Source organism: Notothenia rossii (genome assembly GCF_949606895.1).
Source record: "Notothenia rossii genome assembly, chromosome: 9".
Taxonomy (NCBI): Eukaryota; Metazoa; Chordata; class Actinopteri; order Perciformes; family Nototheniidae; genus Notothenia; species Notothenia rossii.
Window position 1 is genome coordinate 22,946,825 of NC_136907.1, and position 22,552 is coordinate 22,969,376.

Consider the following 22,552-nt stretch of genomic DNA (forward strand, 5'->3'; position numbering starts at 1 on the left):
GGCCAGACATTCAGGTCAAAGCCAGCAGACTCATTAGGGTGAGGCCACAGAGATCAACTGATTCCACTCGGGAGCATTCAAATAGTTCACCTGCTTGGATCCGAGTGGCAGAGAGCAGGCGGGCGCAGCGTCTGCGGCGCTGGTACCGCAGCCAGCAGCACTGAATGGAGAAGGCACACTGACACAGGACCTTTTTTCTCTGGTACTCCAGAAAATCTAGCTGTGAGACAAAAGCCAGGGCAGGTCAGTACTCCAAATATACCAGAGAAATCCCCAATATATGACCACATTGATAAAAATGCATGACACTTTTTTACCAAATAAGCAAATGACTTCTTCATGTTATACACACTCACTAAATGATGTGTGAGGAAGACATCTAAACACTGACCATCAACTGAGTGAGGAAAACTTTAGTCCTCCCGCAGTGAACCCATGAATTGTGTTTTCCACTGTTATCTTTGCACAGGGGGTCGAACGCCTCGTGCTGTGACACGACGCTGAGGAGATTCTCCACCCCGCGCCGAAGAATGTAGTCAGCCCCCGCATCTAAGACAGAGGAGTCAGAACACAGTGAACAACACAAGACAGACTTACGGTTAGAGCAGAGCAGCACTACCTGTCTTTGGATTTATTTTCAACACATTGTATTTGTTTGTCAGTGAGTCATCAGAATCAACAGCAGCACTTATAGGATTACTCTGAATTTAAAAAGGGCCATAGAGTCAAACTGAAGTGGTTCAGGCCCTTTGACTCTTTGTTTACTTCTGTCACATGGTGACATCACTATATAAAACTCTTGCTTCTATTGGCTAGCACTCCGACACATAGTTTGTGATAGGGTAAGGGTCGGGACATGTTTAAGCCTTTGACCAATTACATAATAGCTAACCAATCAGAGCAGACTGGGCTCTGGTTTAAGACAGAGGAGGGAAAGAGGTGCTGCTGCAGGCAGTATGAGAAAAATAAAGAGCTTTTTGAACGTTAAAGCATGAAAACATGACACAGCAAAGGCACAAAATACAAATATGAACCTTAATGGACCATAATAATGAAAATGTCCAATCTGCTTACATTTGGCAGCATTCAATAAGAATTAGCAGGCTCCTTTACCAACATTGCTACAGCTAAGGCTGAATGCATTTGGTCATAAATCAGACTATTGGATTAATTACAATTTAGGTAGGTAAAACCAGGGGATCACCAGAGTTTTTGTAAATGATCCTGAGGAGAACATGAATTTTGCACCTAATTGTATGGCTATCCAAAAGCGTTTAAACATTTGACTAAAATTCTCAGGTGTCCACATCATGGTGGTGCAAAAACAAAAAAATGATAAATCCTTTGAGGATCATGAAAGCAATCCATCCAATAGTTGTTGAAATATTCCAGTTTGGAACAAAGAGCCGGACAGAAAAACATTGTAATCCCTGCAAAAAGCAGCCACTGATCAGGAATCAGTACAGAAACAAGAAGCAACATGCAAAGCGAGCTCTGGCATTCAGAGGGGCAAGCATTTACCTGGAGAGTTCAGAAGAAGTTGCTTATTTTGTTAGATAGTTCCCTTGTTATACACCAAATAGGAAAGTCCCCAGGAGAGTAGAGAACTGAGGGTCTCATTTACTAAGAGGTCTAACGAAGGAAAAGGACAATAAATCAGTAGACCTAAGGAGAGGAAATACATTCACTCTTTGTCCACAGTTAACATGCAGAATTTGAGCTGGAATTGATCCCACAACGAACTGTACTTACCAACAGAATGGATGCCTGACTTGACATGTGAATATTTCGCAATCAGTCCATAACGTTGCATGAAACCTTTGAAAGGAATTCTGTAGAACAGAAATCACAAGTCAACAAAAATCCAAGAAAAACGAAGCAATACATTATCAAACACAAATATTTGTCCTCTTACCTGTAGAGCTATTTATGAGTATAGTTTGTTTTAATGAGAGTTGACGAGTGTTGGAAATATCAACAGCAATGTCTTTTTCCAGAAGGAGACCTTGTTGTGAGCAGTTTTATGTGGGGACTATTTTCTTTATACCAAATGACACCCCAGAGAAGAAAAAACGTGTCATTGACCAATTTTATTAAATAATGATGGAGAAATCAGAAGGTTGTACATATTTTCGACAGATTAGAAAACTGACTGAAGGCGATCTACTGTAACTTTTATTTACACTTTCCCTGGAAAAATGTTTCCCAATTTCAAAATGTTGGCCATTGTTGTGGCGCTGCTAATTCAGTTGTCTGTCCCAGAAAAACTAACTACCTTATCACCGTACAGAAGGAAACCGGCATCTCCTCATGGACAAGGGGAGTACGCTCACACAGTTGCAGTACGGTCGATATCTCCAACACTCAGCAACTCCAATCAAAACACACTAGATTTATAAATAGCTAAGATAAAAAATATGTATTATTGATTAGGGGTAAACTGTGCCTTTTAGATAGTTAAAAAATGAACAAAGGTCACCTTATTGGAAAGCCAGCAGCACTTATATGAATAGTCTCCACAATCCCACAGGCTTCCAGCTGCATGATGACCTGAAAGCAGACAGAGAACATCCATTAGAACAGGTATCTCGTGTGAAAGTGCAAAGCATTGCCTCGGATTGTTGCCATGGTGTACCTCCTCCTTTTTGAAGGTCAGCGGCTTGCAGTCAGGGTTGGGTTTGATGCAGCGAGTGTAGTGAGGAGTTGTGGTGTGGAGGATCCTCATCAGGCTCTCCAGAGAGTTCTACCATGAGACATTAAAGGCATCAGTGCCATGACAACACCCTCCCAGAGGGAGCTCTACTGTCAAGCTAAACAGCCATTGTAATAAAAGCTTTAATTGGCTCCCACCTTGAACTTGGAGACCACAGTGACTTTACTGAGCCCCTTGCTGGCAGGAATCTCAGTTTCCTTGTCGGTGAAGATGTGGTGAAGCAGAGAGTTTTCAGACTTCTGCAGCAGTTTGATGAGCTCTGGTGGCACCGGGTCCTAAAACACAGAATCCAGCAGAAGATGAATGGATGGGTAGGCCTGTCGCGATAAGCAATTCATTGACTTATCGTACGATAAATAAAAATGAGCTCGATAACTTTTCTGACCTCGATAAATTGCCGTTTACATGCGTGTTTGTTTACATAAGGATGTGACCAGCATTTTAGCCAGGGGCGCTGTGTCTGCCGGCCAAGCATTCTTGTGAGGGGCGGGGCTCACACACAGCCAGGTCAGGACACTCTGCGTGCAGCAGTGCAGCCAAATGAATAATATAGAGACAAGCAGGAGACAACGTGTGACTTACTCGAGGGGAATTTGAAGTTAAATGGAATTGGTTGCAAAACCTAATACCACATCTCAGGTGTGGGAATATTTTGGATTGTCATGGCCATTTCTACTGATCATATTTCCATTGTTGAGGTCTACTAGAATAGATTTAAATTGTGCAATTTTCTAAAATCACATTGGTGTCTCCAGTGTGCGAAAAAGTACACGTCCCACCGTCCGGGACGTGTTATTTACAATATCGGACAAGTAGATCTTTCAATTGACTTGTCCGGCGGACAAGTGACGTTTTTCGCCCTGATTTATTGAAAAATTATTGATAAATTCAGTTTACAAAAGGCAGAACTCATTCGCAAATTGTACGTGTCCACCATTGTTAGTTTAGAAATGTTAGTTTCGGTTCTGCTTGTCGATTCCTAAGGAAATGCATCTCGCCGCTTTCTGTACAGTTAGACGGGGGCGGGGCGGGAAGTGTAGCACAGTGGCAGAGTTGGGAAGCAAAACTCGGTTCCGAGTAGGAACAAGAAATAACAATTGTCCGGTCCCGGGATTGATAAGAGTTGTGAGGACAGGAGGCCGAGCCCCGCGGACCGCAGCTCTCTCTCTCTCTATGCTCCGTATCAGCTGATCGCTGCACGGTGCGGCTCAACGTCTCTCTCTCTCTCTCTCTCTTTCTACACACAGCGGATCTGCTGCCCGTTTAACAGCCTCATCTTTGTCAAACTTTCTTATGTTCTTTCTTTAACGCGTAATGAAGGTTATTAAGCGTTTTAGCTCCTGTGTTGTTAATATTGACCGCCATTTCATTTATGAAGTGTAGCAGCCTCCCTGTGTCCTAGCGCTTTCCTCACATCCCCGGACCCCCAGACTCGGAGGAGCACAGGGATGTCAGTATTGTTTATGAAGCAGGGTATAGAAAGTACATTATTGAAATGAAAATACTATTTATTTACTTTTACAAACAGTGAGCAGCTGGGCAGCTGCAGCATGTGTATTGCAGGACATGTGTAAGCGTGCGAGCGTCTTTGAGTTGTAGAAAAGCGCTAGGCCTTAGGCTATAAATATAATGTATTATTATTATTATTAGGCCTATGCGTTGAACATGTGTGGTTGGACTCTGTCTCACAGGCAGGTTGCAGTGTAACATCAGAGGAGACTGGGCCAATTGTACATTCTCAAACTGCACCACTTAAAACTAAATAAACAATGCAGAGATTATTTTTATATAATTGTATTCAATAACCGTAATAGATTAAACAGTATGAAGTGATTTGTAAATAGGAATACAGATTTGACTTAATGTTTTCATAAATATATTTTTCTCCCAGTTTTTCATGGGACTTATTTTTACCCTCTCAAAGAACCGGAATCGAGAACCGAAAATGACTGGAATCGAAAAGCAGAACCGGAATCGTTCAAATCCAAACGATACCCAACCCTATGTGTGATGCAGTAAAATCTCACCGCTCACTTACGTTAGCGGTGTCGTAAAACCGTGGGAAAATGTAAAATACGATGGAGAAGAAGAAGATTGACAAGTGAAAAATGTATTCGGACAAGTAAATTGCCAAACTCACTTGTCCATGGACAAGTACTCTCTAAAAACTTTTTCTCACACTGGTCTCATACAGCATCTCTGTATAGTATGTGTATTCACCACTCTGTCCTAAACGGCTTGTTGGAGCTCCTGCCTGTGAGCCCAGTGTGCTCTGATTGGTCGGGACGTTGGTCTGGACGTTGCGAGGCTCGTTGCTGCGAGGAGCGGACAGGTTTCGGGTTGGCGATACAGCGAGAACAAGCTAAACTCATCCTGAGCACACACAAACACTCACAGCCGAAGTAAAAACAATAAGTGTGGCTTGACATTGTGTAAGTAAAAGGTTTATAACGCTTTGAGAATGGGTCTGCGGAGAGCATTTCTCCACGATCCCAACTCGTCTATTACCAGCATACCAGCGTTCAGGGAGCTCTATGCACGTCAATGGGGACTCCCTGTTAGTTAGCCAAGGGATCCTGGTGTGTGAGGTGCTCCATTTGGGCCAAGTGTTCACACGTCACAGAACCCAGGAAGCAAACAATGGAAAAAGACAAATCTCCAACGAGGCGTTCTGGGGCAGCATAGACAGGTATTTTCTGTGTTAGAGTTTTACTTGCTACAGGTTGTACTTTGAGGGTTTTTGACTCTGCAGAGTGCAGACCGTTTACATTCATAAAAACTAGAGATGTCCCGATCCGATCACGTGATCGGGGATCGGAGCCGATCACGTGATTTTCAAAAGATCGGAAGAAAAAAATCGGGGATCGGGATTTTTTTTTTTTTTTTTAAATAAATACTTTTTTTTATTTTGTATTCAATGTTACAAAACAAAAATGACCATGTTCAAGTCTTAAAGTCATCCTGAGGCCTTAGTTTTGGTTTCAAATTACACAACATCATGTATGTGTTGCTTCTTTGGGGCTTGTTTTCATAGACCTGGTTGCTTATTTCTCTCAAATCTGGCAACAGAGTGGGCAGGGCGCAGTGTCTAATTGTAGCAGTAAGCTAACGAGTACTGACAAGCTTGATTTTGTTTTGATCCAATGCTGCACAACTGAACTGATCCAATGCTGGTGTGAAAAAAACAAGCTATATCCATGTTGGATAGAATATCCAATTTAAATTTAAAAAAATAACCTTAAGGGACAACTTGAATGCTTTTTTTCTTTTTTTTCTCTTAATGCATTGCATAAAGATCGGATCGGGAAAAATCGGTATAGGCAAATTGACAAAATCAAATGATCGGAATCGGATCGGGAGCAAAAAAAGGTGATCGGGACATCCCTAATAAAAACCTTCATAACACACAAAGGGACGGGTAATAACCGGAAAAGCATGACATGGGACCTTTAAGCCAAATCAACGAGGCGAACCTACGGACTTGAATGACCCGTTATGTCGCATTTGTTTTAAAAAGGTAGCAACAAAAGCTAGCAATACGACCAACCTTAAACTGCACCTGAAACACACAACCACCCCATTCCGTTTTCCCAGCTGGGAGCAAACACGGCAGCTGGAGATGGAGAGCCCCCACCTTCCCGACAGTTTACAATCAAAGATACTTTTGCCCGAAAATGCAAACATGTTGGTGTTCCTTGCTCGAAATCTTTGAATTACAGATTTGGATATGGCCTGTTGAGGCGTCTGGGTCTTTGTATGGACAGTGGACTGTACACTTGACTGTGGTTTTGCTTTCGAGACAATTTGTGCTTATATATTTATTTATATATATATATATATATATTTATAAAACGTCAAATCAAGCAATCTGATTGGTTCTTAGCCGTGATATACTGAGCGTATACCATGGGTAGAATTGTAAGTTACTTTTCACAACAAGTCAGTATCCCTCCGCGTCTGAGAAAAAAAGTATACCGTTGGGCTGAAAAGCAAACTGCCTGCAGTTAGTTTAAAACACCTTTTTTTGTATCCATATCTCTCGCTAGAATCTCCCACCAGCCAAGTAACAACAACAACAACAACAACGTCAAGCCTTTGGGCTCTGAAACTACGGGGCGGGCCGAGGACAAATACACATGCGTTAATCGCACGTTAAAATAATTAGTGGCGTTAAAAAATGTTTGCGTTATTAACGCGTTAACTTGACAGCCCTAATATATATATATATATATATATATATATATATATATATAGATAGAGAGCGCTCTGTTTTCCAGCCTGAGTCTATTTAATTTATTATTTTGGTTGTGTGTGATTTAATTATTTTTTTTTAAATTGTATTTATTTATTATATATAATTTATATATTTTAATATTATTTCACATTTCATTTGCAATGTTGCTTGTTCTATAAAAAGTTATGTTTGAAAGGATGTACTTTAATTATTATTATCATTATGCCAGCGGTCTAAAATGGTCTTACAACAGTGCCGACAATATTATCGTTTATCGCAACAATTTCCGGGAAAATGTATCGTCCAACAAAATTCATTATCGTGACAGGCATATGGGTATCGTCCAACAAAATTCATTATCGTGACAGGCATATGGGTATCGTCCAACAAAATTCATTATCGTGACAGGCATATGGATGGGATCTGTGGTCAACTTTCCAAACCCTATTTCAATTTTTGTTTGTTTTTGTACACACCTTGTTTTTCTCCACCATCCCCTGTATCTGGTAGGCGACTTGGCCAGCGTAATGGGCCACAGTGAAGTGCGGCTGTTTGCTGAACTTGTCCCAGCTGATGTTGGCATTATTGCTGAGTTCCTTCTCCAGACGCACCTTCATTGTCTTTGCGTCTGAGGCACGATTAAGACGACTCTCCTGTAGCAGAATTAAAAAAGTTACATATTACATAGTCAACCTACTTACTTACTATTCCACACTACTCACTGCCTTTGTTTTTACCTGTGAAAGCACTTTGTAACTTTGTTTTAGAAAGATTATATATAAATCAAATCTTACTAACGTTACGTACTTACTTAAGATACATATATTTAATGAGACAAAAAGAAAGTGCAGTCCAGAAAATGACTGCACTGAAACAAAGGTTTAAAGAGCTAAAGGATGTTACTTGTATTTCATTCTATTAAAAACAAATGACATTGGCTTTAATGTGAAAGAGTAAATCCATAAAAACTAGTAAGATAATTTCCAGCCATCCTTCTTTCTAGATAATGATTTAAATGAAATTCTGTAAAGTAAAAAACTTGGTGATTTAAGAAGCAGAGTAATGACTTGTTTTATTCTAAACTGTGTCTTTTTATGTTTTTTAAAGTTAGTTTTTATTTGTATTAATTTATTTTGGTTTTTTTTACCATTATAATTGTGTGCTGTCTTTTTAGCTGTTAAGTGTGGGGGTTATGCAAGCTGTTCTGTTGAAAACTGTGATAGTTCAACAGAAAATATGTTGTTTTTTTGTTGTTTTTTTAAAAACGGCTTACCTCGTTCAGAAGAGAAAACACACTGACAGGACTTCCCTCCAGAAGATCCAGACAGCTCTGGTTGTCTTGATATTTGACAAAGGACCACTCCAACCCCTCAGACACGTATTCCTCCTGGGAGAAGAAGAGAAGCACAAAATACACAAAGATGTTTTCACATGATGCAAGGTAAAACAAGTGTTTCTATTTACAGAGACTTCATAATGACTGGAGAAGCCTCCTGAATGTCTGAGGCCTGCACCTAAAGGGCAGTGAAACTACGGACCTCCTGAGATCAGGTGCATGAAAAGGAAAACTGAAATCTGTACCTGCTGAGCTCTGAGATAATGAGCCACAAAGTGCTGCTGCAGCTTCTCATTGGCGTAGTTGATGCACAGCTGCTCCAGGTTATTGATCTGGAAACACTCAAACCCGTAGACATCTAGAACTCCTGGAGATCACAGAGAGGGGAGGCATTTGTGATTTTATGAATAGAAACTGGGTATTAACATTTACAAATAAATGTATTTATATTCAATAAAGTACGAGACGATAAGGCTTTTACCTATAAAGTTGCACCATGTGGATTTGTCTGCACATATGCTGTTGTTGATGAATGTAACCAGCCATTCAAATAACCTGTTGGTAAAAAAGAGACAATCTCATACTCTTTCTCCAAAGCATAGAAATCCCTATCAATATAAAGAGTGATTAACAGATGCATCTTCCTCACTGTTTATTGTAAACAACAGGGCATGATGGTTTCACATTTGAGTGTTTGGTGGAAACGAGGAGTGCTCCAGGACAAAAACAAGTTCCTGCATGACCAGTCCTTTGAAACATTGCTGTGTTATCTGATGTCAGAGTCATTCTTACTGTGCGTAGATGACCTTGGCCAGGCAGTCTCTCCTCATGCTGCACTCGGTCCGGCAGCAGGGCTTGAGGACGCTCTGCTTCCCCGCCTTCAGCGTCCTCACTCTCAGACTCATGAGAAGCTCCTCAGAGGGGACACACAGCAGATCAGCAGCCCTCTGCAAGAAGTCTGAAAAAGAGCAGGAGTGGAAGGCAGACTGGTTGCTTCATATTTTCTATATCGATTCTGGTTTGTTCAGAGTTATAGTCTAAAGAAGCAATGAGAGGCTGGAGAAGAATATAAACTATATTGTTTCATTTACTAAGTCTGATCTAAAATGTGTTTATGACTTAAGAACAGGTAAACAGGGCTTTCCAGTTCAATCGTTCTCATTTCCACATCTGTAAAACTAGGGTTTCCCACACAGACTATACTTGGGCGGGCCGCCCAGGTATATTAACAGCCGCCCTATAAATCGTTGTATGAAGGAAATGTCCGGTCACAAAGGCGCATGATGTGTGTGTGTGTATGTTCGGTGTGTTTGTGTGTGTCCAACAACGGCATTTGTTTTCAAATTACCACGAACAGTAATTTACACACATCTGGCCAACTCCATAGGTATGTGGGTGTTCCCAAAAGAAGTTAGTTTAGTCTTAATCTCGATGTAGTGCTAAATACTGTCGGAGTGCACCGGAACGAACGCCCCGGTATGACGTTATTATGGCTGGCAAACAAGCCCAGGGGTCTCCCTGACATTTCAGTTATATCAATATGTGTACAGTGGTCCTAATTTGTTTTAATTGTATCCTGGTTTTAAACATTGTTAATACGTTTTGGATGCATATTGTTCTATTATTTGTTCAGGCTGTTACATACAATTAGCCACTGTTGCCACCTATATTAGGCTATATTATATGAATATTTGTAAAGCGGTCCTAATTTTTTGTTTTAATTGTATCCTGGTTTTAAACGTTATTAATATGTTTTGGATGCATATTGGTATTTCTTCAGGCTGTTAAATACAATTAGCCTCTGTTGCCACCTGCTGGTAAGTAAATATTAAAATCAGCTAAAATTGACAACCGGTCCGCACATTTTTTTTAATGTATCTGCCGGTCCTTGGCACAATAAAGGTTGGGAACCCCTGAGGTAAAGGACTCTGAGTGTTTAGATAGTTAACTTAGTCTAAGTTCTCAGTGGGTCTCAAACGGTTTGGTCACCATTTATGGAAACACATATTTTCATTTGAGGGGGTAGTGATTAGTAAAAAAAATTAACTAGGTGAAAAAAGGTAAGATACACTTTTAAAACTTGTTGAGAGCTAAAACTAGTCTTTGCTTCTGCCTCAAAGAGGAGCAGGGGGGAGAGGAGGGATTGTTGTTGTAATACTCATTTTAGGAAATTTGAAATAATTTCCTGGCAGAACTTTTCACCTGTTCTTAGGTCCCAGACCTTTCCTTTAAAAAGAAATCCCTTGAGCATCATACTATATTTATGTCAGCCTAAGATTTTTAGACAGTGGACATTTTAAGCACATAATAACTGGAAAAGAACAAGAAGATACCTCAAACAAAATCATTTTCAATACCTTTAGATTGCTCATCTAGGTCACAAGGCTGTGATTCATCCATTGAAGAGAAATTCAGATTCCCCAACTGCAGAATCCCTGATAGTATCTGTAATGCATTAAAGAGAAATTAAACTATATTACAAAGAAAAAAATAACATTTAAAAAATGTAACTGAAAAAGATGATGATATAGCACTGTACTTTAGCCCCACATTTAGCATGCATAAGCAGTTTATAAACAATGAATACATTGTGTGTATTCAACCACACCACAATGTAGTTGTTTGCAGAAATAATAATATAAATATGTGTTCATTTGATGGTTATAAGTGTTAACAAACACCCCACATTCATTTAACATTGAAAATGTCCTTTATCTACTTAGAAATACATTAAAGTGTATTATTAACTAGCCAATAAGTGTTTCCTTTGAGAGTCCCTTACCCTGAATAACTGCCTCTGCCTCTCTGCTTTGATGCCCAGATGAACCATTGCCTCGACAGTCTCCTGAAAGGAATCCTCTATAAAAAATAACGTGAAGAAAAGTTTGTTGTAAGAATCACTAAACATAAAGAATAAAAAGAAAAAAACATAATGAAAACATATGCAAAGACCAACCCTTGACTATTTTTTCTGAATTTGGCAGCCACACAAAATGTTTGCCACATAACATCTTCCACTCCTTCCTCTGCTCATCTGTGGCCCCCTTCAGCATCTGGAAAACAATAAGCTCTTTGCATTTAATTCTATGATACATTGTGTTAACATTAAATAATCAAGTGAAGCCCTGTTAACTCACCTGATAGAAGATGTGGAAGTTCCTCTCATTAACCGGTTGGCAGGCCACCCTGGTCTTCTCCAGCAAGTACGTTTGTACAGACGCCCCCACTAACAGCTGACGCCTTCATATACAAAATAAAAAGTTGGAAAGATTAAACCTGAACCAATGCTATCTCACATGATGAAAAACAAAGTGCAGCATGGTCAGTTGTGAGCACCTGTCTAACTGGAGCTGGATGTACTTTCCAAAGCGACTGCTGTTGTTGTTCCTCAGAGTACAGGCATTGCCTACAGCAAGGGAAAAGTGTGGTTATTTTCACATTAAGAGTTACATTTCTGACCCCTCACCATTTTATCCCCTGTTTTTTTGTCTAAAAATGACTAATGGGAACAACAATTTATGAAATTGGTCCAGAAGTGGGCTGCAATTCCATTGTAAGTCAACTGAAGTGTTTGTTTTTGCTACTGACCCAGATTGTTATTATAAGTATCTGACAACATTACAGAGAAATAGTGGCACCAGGCCGAAGTGCTCAAGCTCAAAACTGGTCCAATTTAAAAAAAACTGTTGTGGCCCATTACTCACTTGGACACAAAAACATGGGTAAAAAGGGTTCAAGTTAAAAGAATATATATTTTCCTTTAATGTGACACCAGAGATCACTCACCAAAAGCCTCCATGATGGGGTTGGAGTCCAGCACCCTCCTCTCTATCCTCTCCACTGTGTCCTGACTGTTCAGCACAGAGGAGGCGGCAGCCACAGTGGCATAATATTTCATCAGGCAACGAGACGTCCATGTCTATAAAGAAACAAATCGCAGATCCACTTAGATTGTTTCTACTGATACTTTGATTCAAATGACTGCCATCACTTCGGAAGAAGGCTTCTGCTAGTAATTATTTTCCTTCAATTAATCACTAGACTGGTTAAAATGTCCATCGCTTGTTCCAATGGACCACTGTGTCATCTTGAAATTGTTTGTTGACAAACATAGCCTTCATTTCATGGCAGCACACTGCTCCTAAACACTAGGATGGGTCAAATGCAGAGAAACAAATTCCCCATGAGGGATTAATAAAAGTCCATCTTATCTTATTTAGCTGATTGCTGTTCAAGGACATATATCTACATTTTAGATTTGTAAGGCAAGGCAAGTTTATTTATATAGCACCTTGCAACACGGCAATTCAAAGTGCTTTACAAAAATGAAAGACATTAAGAAAATGGCATTTAGAAACAGTCATTAAAAAGAAAAGATAATAAAGTAAACATTAAAAGAAAAAATACATGGATAAAAGTTACAGTGCAGTGTAAGATATGAATAGTTCAATTAAAAGCAGCGACAAAAAGAAAAGTCTTCAGCCTGGATTTAAAAGTAGTCAGAGTTGCAGCGGACCTGCAGGTTTCTGGGAGTTTGTTCCAGATATTTGGAGCATAAGAACTGAATGCTGCTTTGCCATGTTTAGTTCTGACTCTGGGGACAGAAGGCTGACCAGTCCCTGAAGACCTGAGAGATCTGGATGGTTCATAATTTAGCAGGAGGTCAGACATGTATTTTGGGCCTAAACCATTCAGTGCTTTATAAACCAGCAGCAGTATTTTGAAATCTATTCTTTGACACACAGGAAGCCAGTGTAAAGACTTCAGAACAGGAGTGATGTGATCCACTTTCTTAGTGTTAGTGAGGACTCGAGCAGCAGCGTTCTCAAATATTTGTTTCCAATGTCCCTGTAGGAGCCAATTAACATCTGTGGGTATAAAGGTAGGAACCTATGTTTGGTGGTGAGAGGTTCCGCCGGAAGGCCATACAGTTTTTGACCACACACACACACACACACACACACACACACACACACACACACACACACACACACACACACACACACACACACACACACACACACACACACACACACACACACACACACACACACACACACACACACACACACACACACACACACACACACACACACACACACACACACACACACACACACACACACACACACACACACACACACACACACACACACACACACACACACACACACACACACACACACACACACACACACACGCAAAGCAAAGGTATTGTGTAAACGGTAATATCGTGTGGTGAATATGGAAAGAAGCAAGTAAAATGGAAATAAATGGACTGTTTCAAACTGGAAACTTGGTTTCTGACCTTTATTCGGAGGAGCGCGCTGCGGACGTGACAGCAGCTGACAGCGCGTCAGTTTCTGGCAAGCTGGATAGCGTGGCCAGCTGTAGTGATGCGCAAAGCACTAAGCGGGTAAACTCTCTGCCAAAGCACTTGCGGAAAAACTTGAGAGGTTGCAAAATGGCAGAAAGGCTAAGCTAAATAAAGCTAGCAAATTAAGAACAAATATAAAAGATTTGATGTTAAATGGTGAACATGTTAAGGTTCAAAATGCTCTTGATGGTTATATTGAATTGTGTCTTGAAGCCAGGTCTATGCATGACACTTTAATGGGTTTATTGCCACATGATGAAAGGGAAAGACATGAAACATGGTTTAAAGCTAAAATGATGTTCAATTATGAATTTATTGTCCAAATCAAGGTCTGGGTTGGTCAAACCAAAAGGTACTGGTGATAATAATTATGAAATCAATCCTGATGACAGTGTTTCTAATGTTGGTAAATGTTCAAACAAAAGTGACAGCAGTACAAAGTCAAGTACAACTTCATCTGCACAAATTATAGCAGCAGCAGAAAGGGCTTCAATTGTTGCTCGCATGGCAGGTTTAACTGAGAGGCATGCACTGGAGGAACAGGAGCTACAATTAAAGCGGAGAAAGGAACAGCTTGATTTGGAAACTGAGCTAGCTGTATCTAGTGCTAGGCTAGCAGTTTTACAGGGTTCACATTCACGACGTTCCTCTCTTGCACCAACAAATGGAATGAACTCATACCTGGAAAAGGAAAAAAGGAAACTGGCATCGTTAAACATACTTAACCCCCTGGCAAAGGAGTATGATTCCACATCATGGAAAATATCCTCCAGCAAACCAACAAAGATGGACATGGAACCAAAGCAAGCTGAAAGGCAGTTTGCATTTAAGGAAGATGCTTATGTACAAAATCAACATTATCTGGGAACATCACATGGGTTGATAACTGGTGAATCAACTGCATGGGAAAGTCAACAGGAAAATTACCATCAGCAAATCAATCGAATTCCACCTGAAGGTTTATTCACAATAATGCAAAAGCAAAATGAAATAACAGCTGCACTGGTTCACCAGCAACGTTTACTGTCTCTACCAGCAAGAGACATTCCTATATTTGATGGAGACCTGTTTCAGTACAAGGCTTTCATTAAAGCATTTGAACAAGGAGTGGAAAACAAAGCCAGCAAAGCCGACTGCTTGTACTATTTAGAACAGTTCACAAAAGGACAGCCACAGGAACTGGTTCGTACCTGCCAGCATATGGCTCCAGAACGTGGCTACATTGTGGCAAAGGGTCTTTTGCAAGAACATTTTGGGAAGGAGTGCAATATCGCTGCTGCTTACATAGGAAAGGCTCTAGCTTGGCCAACAATAACAAAGGCAGAAGACATGAAAGCACTACAAGCCTATGCTTTATTTCTGCGTGGATGTGCTAATGTGATGGAAGAACTTCAGTACATGCAGGAGTTGGATATGCCCTCCAATATGAAAATGGTTGTCTTCAAGTTGCCATACAAACTAAGGGAAAAATGGAGAAACGAAGCTCATAACATCATGGAAGCCTCAAACAACAGAGCTCATTTCATTGACTTGGTCAAATTCATTGAGAGACATGTACGAGTCCTTTCTGATCCGATCTTTGGAGACATCGAGGATTCAGGACATAAATCAGTTGCTATAAAATCTTCCAACATGCTTCAGCCACAATCAAAGAACAGAATGAAAGGAAGTAGTTTTGCCGCTACAGTATTCACAATGAGTGTGGTCGGAATTAAAATGAGAAATAACTCAAAACCACAGAGAGCTTGGTGTGTCATTGTTGTGATCACAACACTCACGTTTTGGACAGATGTAAGCAGTTCAGCAAAAGGAAGCACAGAGACAAAATTCAATTTCTAAAAAGGAGAAAGGAATTTGCTTTGGATGCTTGTGTATTGGACACATAAGCCGGGACTATAAACAACGCTTGATCTGTGAGGTTTGTGAAAAGCAACATCCTACTGCGCTCCACATAAATACATCTAATGTGGAATTGGGACAAACCTCTAAATCACAAACCCCCCCTCAGACATGTGGACGTACTGTGGCCGGAAATGATGGCTGCATTCTTTCAATTATTCCAGTGCAGGTCAAATCCACAAAGGGAAGTGAGATTATACAGACCTATGCATTTTTAGATCCTGGAAGCACAGCCACATTCTGCTCAGAAGATCTCATGCACAGATTAAACATCACAGGAAAAAGAGGAAAAATAACTAATTTTCTTTTGAAGACTATGGGACAGAAAAAGGTCGTTCCAGCTTACTCCTTATTTGGGATGGAGGTATCTGGTCTTGAGGAAAATAAATGTTATCCTCTTCCAGAAGTCCTCACACAGAAGCAAATGCCAGTAACCAAAGAAAACATTGCTACAGCCGCAGATGTGAAGAGGTGGAATCATTTGTCAAAAGTTCATACCACCAGCATAAATGCCAATGTTGACATGTTGATTGGAACCAACGCTCCCAAGATATTGGAACCTTGGGAAATTGTCAACAGTTGTGGAAATGGCCCATACGCTATAAGAACAGTGTTGGGATGGGTCATCAATGGTCCTTTACATGGAAGCAGCAATGGCAGCGATGTTGACATGGAGCTTTCTTCTGTTGTGGTGAATAGGATTTCTATGTCCAAATTGGAGCTCATGCTTAGCAGTCAGTATAATCATGACTTTAATGAAAAGCCCTCAGAGGAAAAAGAGATGTTAAGGGAAGACCAAAAATGTATGGAAATCATGAATACATCTGCAATATTACAGGACAATAGGTACAGCCTGAAGTTGCCGCTTAAGACACCTGACGTCCTTCTTCCAAACAACTTTGCAGTAGCAAAGCAAAGGCTACTTGGATTGATGAAAAGATTTGTGAGTAACCCAATGTTGCATAAGGAATATGCCAGCTTTCTGAATGGAGTGATTGAAAAGGGTTATGCTGAACAGGTACCAACACAGCAGCACTGTGTCAGTGGAAAATGATGGTACATCTCACACCACAGTGTTTACCATCCACGAAAAGGTTCTCTCCGAGTGGTATTTGATTGTGGTGCCACATTTAAAAAGGAACATCATTAAACGATGTACTTTATCAAGGTCCCAATCTCACCAGTTCACTACTTGGAGTTCTCACTCGTTTCAGGCAGGAACCTGTGGCATTCATGGGCGACATACGGGCTATGTTTCACCAGGTCAAAGTCACAGAAGAAGACCGAGATTTCCTTCGTTTTCTCTGGTGGCCAGAGGGAGACTTCACCAGAGAGATCCAGGAATACAGAATGACGGTGCATCTGTTTGGGGCTGTCTCTTCTCCCAGTTGCGCTAGCTATGCGCTAAAGAAAACTGCTGACGACAACAAGTCTGACTTTTCTGCTGAGACTGTTGAAGCGGTTAAGCGAAATTTCTTTGTGGATGACTGTTTGATGGGTTTGGGCTCCGAGAAGGCAGCAATACAAATGGTTGAAGATCTTAATGCTCTCTGTAAAAGAGGAGGTTTTGTGCAGGAAAAATGGATCAGCAATAGTCGGGCAGTTTTGCAGACAATCTCGGAAGACCAGAAGGCTAAAGAGCTAAAAGACCTGGATCTGGATAGAGACAATCTTCCTCTTGAGAGAGCTTTGGGACTACTCTGGTGCGTCGAGTCAGATTCCTTTAAGTTCAAGATGGAAGTGAAACAGCAGGCTCTAACCAGACGTGGCATGCTATCCACAACAAGCTCGGTGTACGATCCTTTGGGTATTTTGGCACCAGTCACTTTGCCAGCCAAGATAATGCAACAAGAGCTTTGCAGGAGAAGCTGTGGATGGGATGATGCCATGCCACCAGATATCGTACAACAGTGGAGACAGTGGTTGGAGGACATTAAGTTGTTGGCATCACTCAAAGTGGACAGATGTATGAAGCCAAAGGACTTCGGTGAACCCATACACTCTCAACTACATCACTTTGCTGATGCCAGTGAAAATGGCTACGGGACTGTAACTTACATCAGGCTATTGAACTGCAAAGGCAATGTTCATGTTGCTTTCCTATTAGGAAAGGCTAGAGTTACACCCATAAAAATGGTGACCATTCCACGACTGGAACTAACAGCTGTTGTTCTGGCTGCCAGAGTGGATATGATGTTAAAATCAGAGCTTCAACTTCATTTGGATGAGTCTGTGTTTTGGACAGACAGTACTTCAGTTCTGAAGTACATTAACAACGAGGACAAGCGTTTCCACACATTTGTGGCAAATAGGATCACAACCATAAGAGAGGCTTCAACACCATGTCAATGGAAGCATGTAGGAACCAAAGGCAACCCAGCTGATGCTGCATCCAGAGGAATGAAGATCCCTGACTTTCTGAAGAGCCGCAGTTGGCTTGAGGGTCCCACGTTTCTTGTCAAATCTGAAGAGGAATGGCCTACATATTATGGCGGTGATATCATATTGGATTTGATTGACCCAGAAGTCAGAAAAGATACCTCGGTTAATATCATAGTCAATGAATCACTTGATGCAACAGACCAGCTCATGACTTACTTCTCAGACTGGAAAAAGCTCAAAGTGTCGGTGGCCTGGTTTCTCAGGCTGAAGACAATTCTGTTGGAGTTGAGTCGTAAAAGAAAGGATTTGAATCCCTCTGCACAAGCTGGTCAAGTGAAAAGACTGGAACCCAGAGTCAACCCGGAGAGTCACATCTTGACACCTAAAGATCTCTTGGAAGCCGAATCGGCTATAATACGCTACGGTCAGCAGCATAGGCATAGCATTTACTATGTTTAGTACAGGAAGTGTAGGACGTGCATTTCTATGTATTGAAAAATGATTTTCACATTTGGCTCCTTAATTGTTTTCAATTGATACCTGTACTATCAATTAGGGGCCGGTGTGTAGGAGCCAATTAACATCTGTGGGTATAAAGGTAGGAACCTATGTTTGGTGGTGAGAGGTTCCGCCAGAAGGCCATACAGTTTTTTTACCACACACACACACACACACACACACACACACACACACACACACACACACACACACACACACACACACACACACACACACACACACACACACACACACACACACACACACACACACACACACACACACACACACACACACACACACACACACACACACACACACACACACACACACACACACACACACACAGCAAAGGTATTGTGTAAACGGTAATATCGTGTGGTGAATATGGAAAGAAGCAAGTAAAATGGAAACCAGTAAAATGGAAATAAATGGACTGTTTCAAACTGGAAACTTGGTTTCTGACCTTTATTCGGCAGCAATCTTGTGTGCGTCAATTACACCCACAAAGCGGATCCTCAGAGTCTTAAAGCGTTGGCCTAGCCTCTACAGTCCCAACTAATGTTTAATCAGTAAATGGGAAGAATAATGAACAATTGTCATTAGATGTTACATATTTGTTCATGCTTTGGAATTATTATTGTTATAAATGTATTCAAAACCTTGAGCAGAAAGGTGTTTTTTTTTTAAACAGGAAACTGTGAGAGAAAAGAGAATCTCACATTTCAGATGCTTTAGCCAGCAACACTTCTGTTTATTGAAAACAACCAATCACTAGGGGTGTTGTAAAGGTAACACGTCACTCCAGTGGAGCATTGTGTGAATTCAGAGCATTCACTGGTTTGAAAATCATTTACTTTGATAGATTTCAATTAGATCAGATGAACACATCCAAAATGCCTTTACATTCTTCTACAGGGCAAAAAACAACAAATAAAAATAATTAATTTTTCTTTGCAGATAGATAAACTGTGATTATTTTCAAAGCATGACTAAATCAAATACATATTGAAACCAGATTAGTCTACAATCTTTGAACAGGCCAATGACCAATCTGTGGAACTGTGAGTAAAAGAAACTCTGAAAGTTTGAACCCCTGATTGATGTTATAGGTTGTGTTTATTCTTGAAGCTTAACAAACTGAGTTGGTTTACCTTTCCTGCACCGCTCTCTCCGCTGACCAACAAGGACTGGTTCACCGGCTCCAGCTGGTTCTGCACGTTTCTGTAGGCTTCTTCTGCCACTATAAAGATATGTGGTTTGAACTCCTGTTGGCATAAAACATTTCAAAATATTAAAGCAATGTTCATTATTTTATCAAGTGGTGAAACTCTACCAAGTTGGTAGACATCAGACACAAGGATGAGTTATTGCTTATTGCTGACACGTTTGGAACGATTTAATCCAGAAAGTCCAGGAAACGGCCTTTTGAGGAAAAACAAACTCTTACAACGCACCTATCGCACTTCGCAGCCCCACCCTCACTATCCACACGATTGCTTGTGCTACCATCTAAACGTATATAAGAAAACAGCACACATTAACAACAGCTTGATTAGGCTTGAGAGAACACTTCTGCAGTCATTCAAGATTCAAGATCATCAATTGACCAACTAACAGAATATTTTTTAAATAGCTGGTGGTCCTCCTTACCATAAGGAAGAAATAGCCATCTCATGTTATTTCTGCTAGGCCACTTTATGATCTGAGTTAAGGCCCAGATACACCGGCCAGTCACCTGAGAAGTCGCCGACACCGACTGTTGCGTCGCCGGACTCTCCTGCGTATTTGCCGACTTCGCGCACTGGAACACACCGCAAATCCGAGCCGAGCACGTATGAACTGCGCATGCGTGAGTGGCAATAACTCTCCTTACCAGCAGGCGGCAGTAGTGTGCATTCATCATTCAAAAGAGGCAACAACCGGAACAACCGGAAGACAGAGAAGAAGAACAGACTCCGTGATATAAACAAACAACAAATAGCGTTTTTCTTTCCATTTTCACTCTCGTCCATTGAAAACATGAACGAACAGGAGCTCTATAAACCGATGAGGTGAAATAGCCGTCCGTGTGTGTTCCATCTTCCAATTTAAATCATTTGTTTACCTCCCTCACTTCCGTTAACGCTTCTCATGCACTGATTCGCTACCTGAACAGCCAATCAGTGTTATCCCTTTGTCCGACTTCCGGTGGTGTTCCCGACGCCGATTCACATGTTGAATCGGCAAGAAAAGGCGTCAGGTCGGCAGAAAAGACCCGACGGTGCGGCGCACACCACTCCGAATAGGGCGTGCCCACGCTCATGTTCGGCCCGACTCCCATTTACTGCCGATTTCGGGCCGGTGTATCTGGGCCTTTAGAGAGTCTCTGCTCTTTAAAGGCAGCTTACCAAACCATGACATTGAAGAGAAGGACAGAATTGACTCAATAAAACACAATCCTCATGGTTTCGTAGGACAGTTTCCTAAGAAAATACAAACGCTGGTGACCCCTTTTGCACACATCTTCACAATTTGCTTCAGAGCGCCATTTTTTGTCAATAATTGTCCTGAGATGTTTGTATGAATGCACAAATTCCACTTTGTGATTGGCGGTGGATAAGACGTCATGTATGTGGGGTCTGAAGGGACAGCTGTTAATACCTGTGGCTGAGGAGCGCAGTGATACTCCTTCATCACATCCAGGGTGTACAGGTCTGGGATTGGCTGGAAGGGGTTCAGGGCCACTAAGGTGCAGCCAGCATGGGTGTAGAACACCTTCACCCTGTACCTGGCCTGGAGGCATTTCAGCACTACCAGTGAAAATAGTAAATATCATTAGGCATTAACATGGAAAAGACAAGCAAATCTTTTACAAATGATACTATACAGGAAAAAAAAGAATATCAGAGAAGAAATCAGCATTAAAATAGCAAACATGTTAATCTTTTATTAAATGTCTTTAAAAATATAAAAGAACCAGATCCATACAGATGCAGCATAATAAGTCTAAGTGGTTTAAAGGTTCCCTCTCATTGTCTACACTGCAGCAGTTTGGTGGCATAGCCGTCAGTCATTCATGCATTCATTTCTATTTGACTTTTTATCATCGCTGCAGATTTAATCTTAACCTGGTTAAACAATATGCAGCAAATGCAATCCAAGGTGACATGGGCTGGAAAACATTGGGTCGTACTGGCTACAGTTTGTAAATAAAGAACAAAGGGTGAGCCAATATATCCACGACTCACTGTATTGCTATGGTAGGGATGTCAAGATGTATGCCTTCAAAATAAAAGTGGTACCTTTATAGAACTAACTACAAATCTATAACAGGTAAAAAATACACCAAGCAACAAGCCAATAATACATCCTGACAGTGATTTAAGGTCACAAGGTCAAAGAGACCTTATAGCCTCAGTTGTTACCTGTTGTAGGGGTCACTGGGTTGACTTTGGTGAGGTCGTCATAAGTGTGGAGTTGGTCTTCATCAATGAGGAAGGCTTGAATTTCTCCCTCCAGTGAATCATTTAGGGATGGGTGTGGAGAATGGACTTTCCGGACAAATCCTTTCACCTATGTGAAGGAGGAAAAATGGGACATTGTGTTTAAACTGGGACCGGACCGGACGCAAGGGTAGTATTGTCAAAGTTACCGAATACAATCTTATTTTATGGCTTAAAATGTCAATATTCTGTTAATCTAAAAATCAGTTCAACGCTCCTGAGCTATGAAGTGCTTAAAATATTCCAACTCAACAATTATGTGTTCAAGTTTCTATTTTTGTGTTTGAGAAAGCTCTCAACGTCAACAATCATACAGATTACAATTGTCACATGCTATATCCATTGGCACCATGGTGGACTTTAGAGGCCTACAACAGGTAATTGCTAACATGCATTTGTTCAGGACCATTTTGGTCCATGCGTCATGTGTAATTCTCTCAGTCACAATCACTTCAGACTGACAAATGGTAGTCTGCTTTATCCTGCCGAGGTCACATGGCCTAGACCTGCAGCCCAACAGCCAGCTTTGACAGGTGCTTTGTGCAGACACATTTAATCCAATAAAAGTTCACCTACATCCCTTCACCCTATAAGGCCATTTTAAACCATGTGTAATGGTAATGATCTT

At 41.0% G+C, this 22,552-nt stretch overlaps 1 protein-coding gene across 1 annotated transcript in view; it reads right to left on the minus strand.

The window, feature by feature from the left end:
- myo19 (myosin XIX) overlaps positions 1-22,552 on the minus strand; it is a 28,430-nt gene that overhangs the window by 4,992 nt on the left and 886 nt on the right. Inside the window, exons 2-21 of the mRNA XM_079651236.1 lie at positions 21,847-21,994; positions 21,083-21,231; positions 19,594-19,707; positions 12,070-12,202; positions 11,620-11,689; positions 11,421-11,523; positions 11,240-11,336; positions 11,066-11,142; positions 10,641-10,728; positions 9,076-9,241; positions 8,765-8,838; positions 8,529-8,650; positions 8,221-8,334; positions 7,424-7,600; positions 2,851-2,988; positions 2,636-2,743; positions 2,480-2,550; positions 1,753-1,832; positions 392-549; positions 91-220 (exon numbers count right to left, since the gene is read on the minus strand). Of these exons, the coding sequence (XP_079507362.1) occupies positions 91-220; positions 392-549; positions 1,753-1,832; positions 2,480-2,550; positions 2,636-2,743; positions 2,851-2,988; positions 7,424-7,600; positions 8,221-8,334; positions 8,529-8,650; positions 8,765-8,838; positions 9,076-9,241; positions 10,641-10,728; positions 11,066-11,142; positions 11,240-11,336; positions 11,421-11,523; positions 11,620-11,689; positions 12,070-12,202; positions 19,594-19,707; positions 21,083-21,231; positions 21,847-21,994 (2,317 nt within the window). The remainder of the gene's footprint in view (positions 1-90; positions 221-391; positions 550-1,752; positions 1,833-2,479; positions 2,551-2,635; positions 2,744-2,850; positions 2,989-7,423; positions 7,601-8,220; positions 8,335-8,528; positions 8,651-8,764; positions 8,839-9,075; positions 9,242-10,640; positions 10,729-11,065; positions 11,143-11,239; positions 11,337-11,420; positions 11,524-11,619; positions 11,690-12,069; positions 12,203-19,593; positions 19,708-21,082; positions 21,232-21,846; positions 21,995-22,552) is intronic.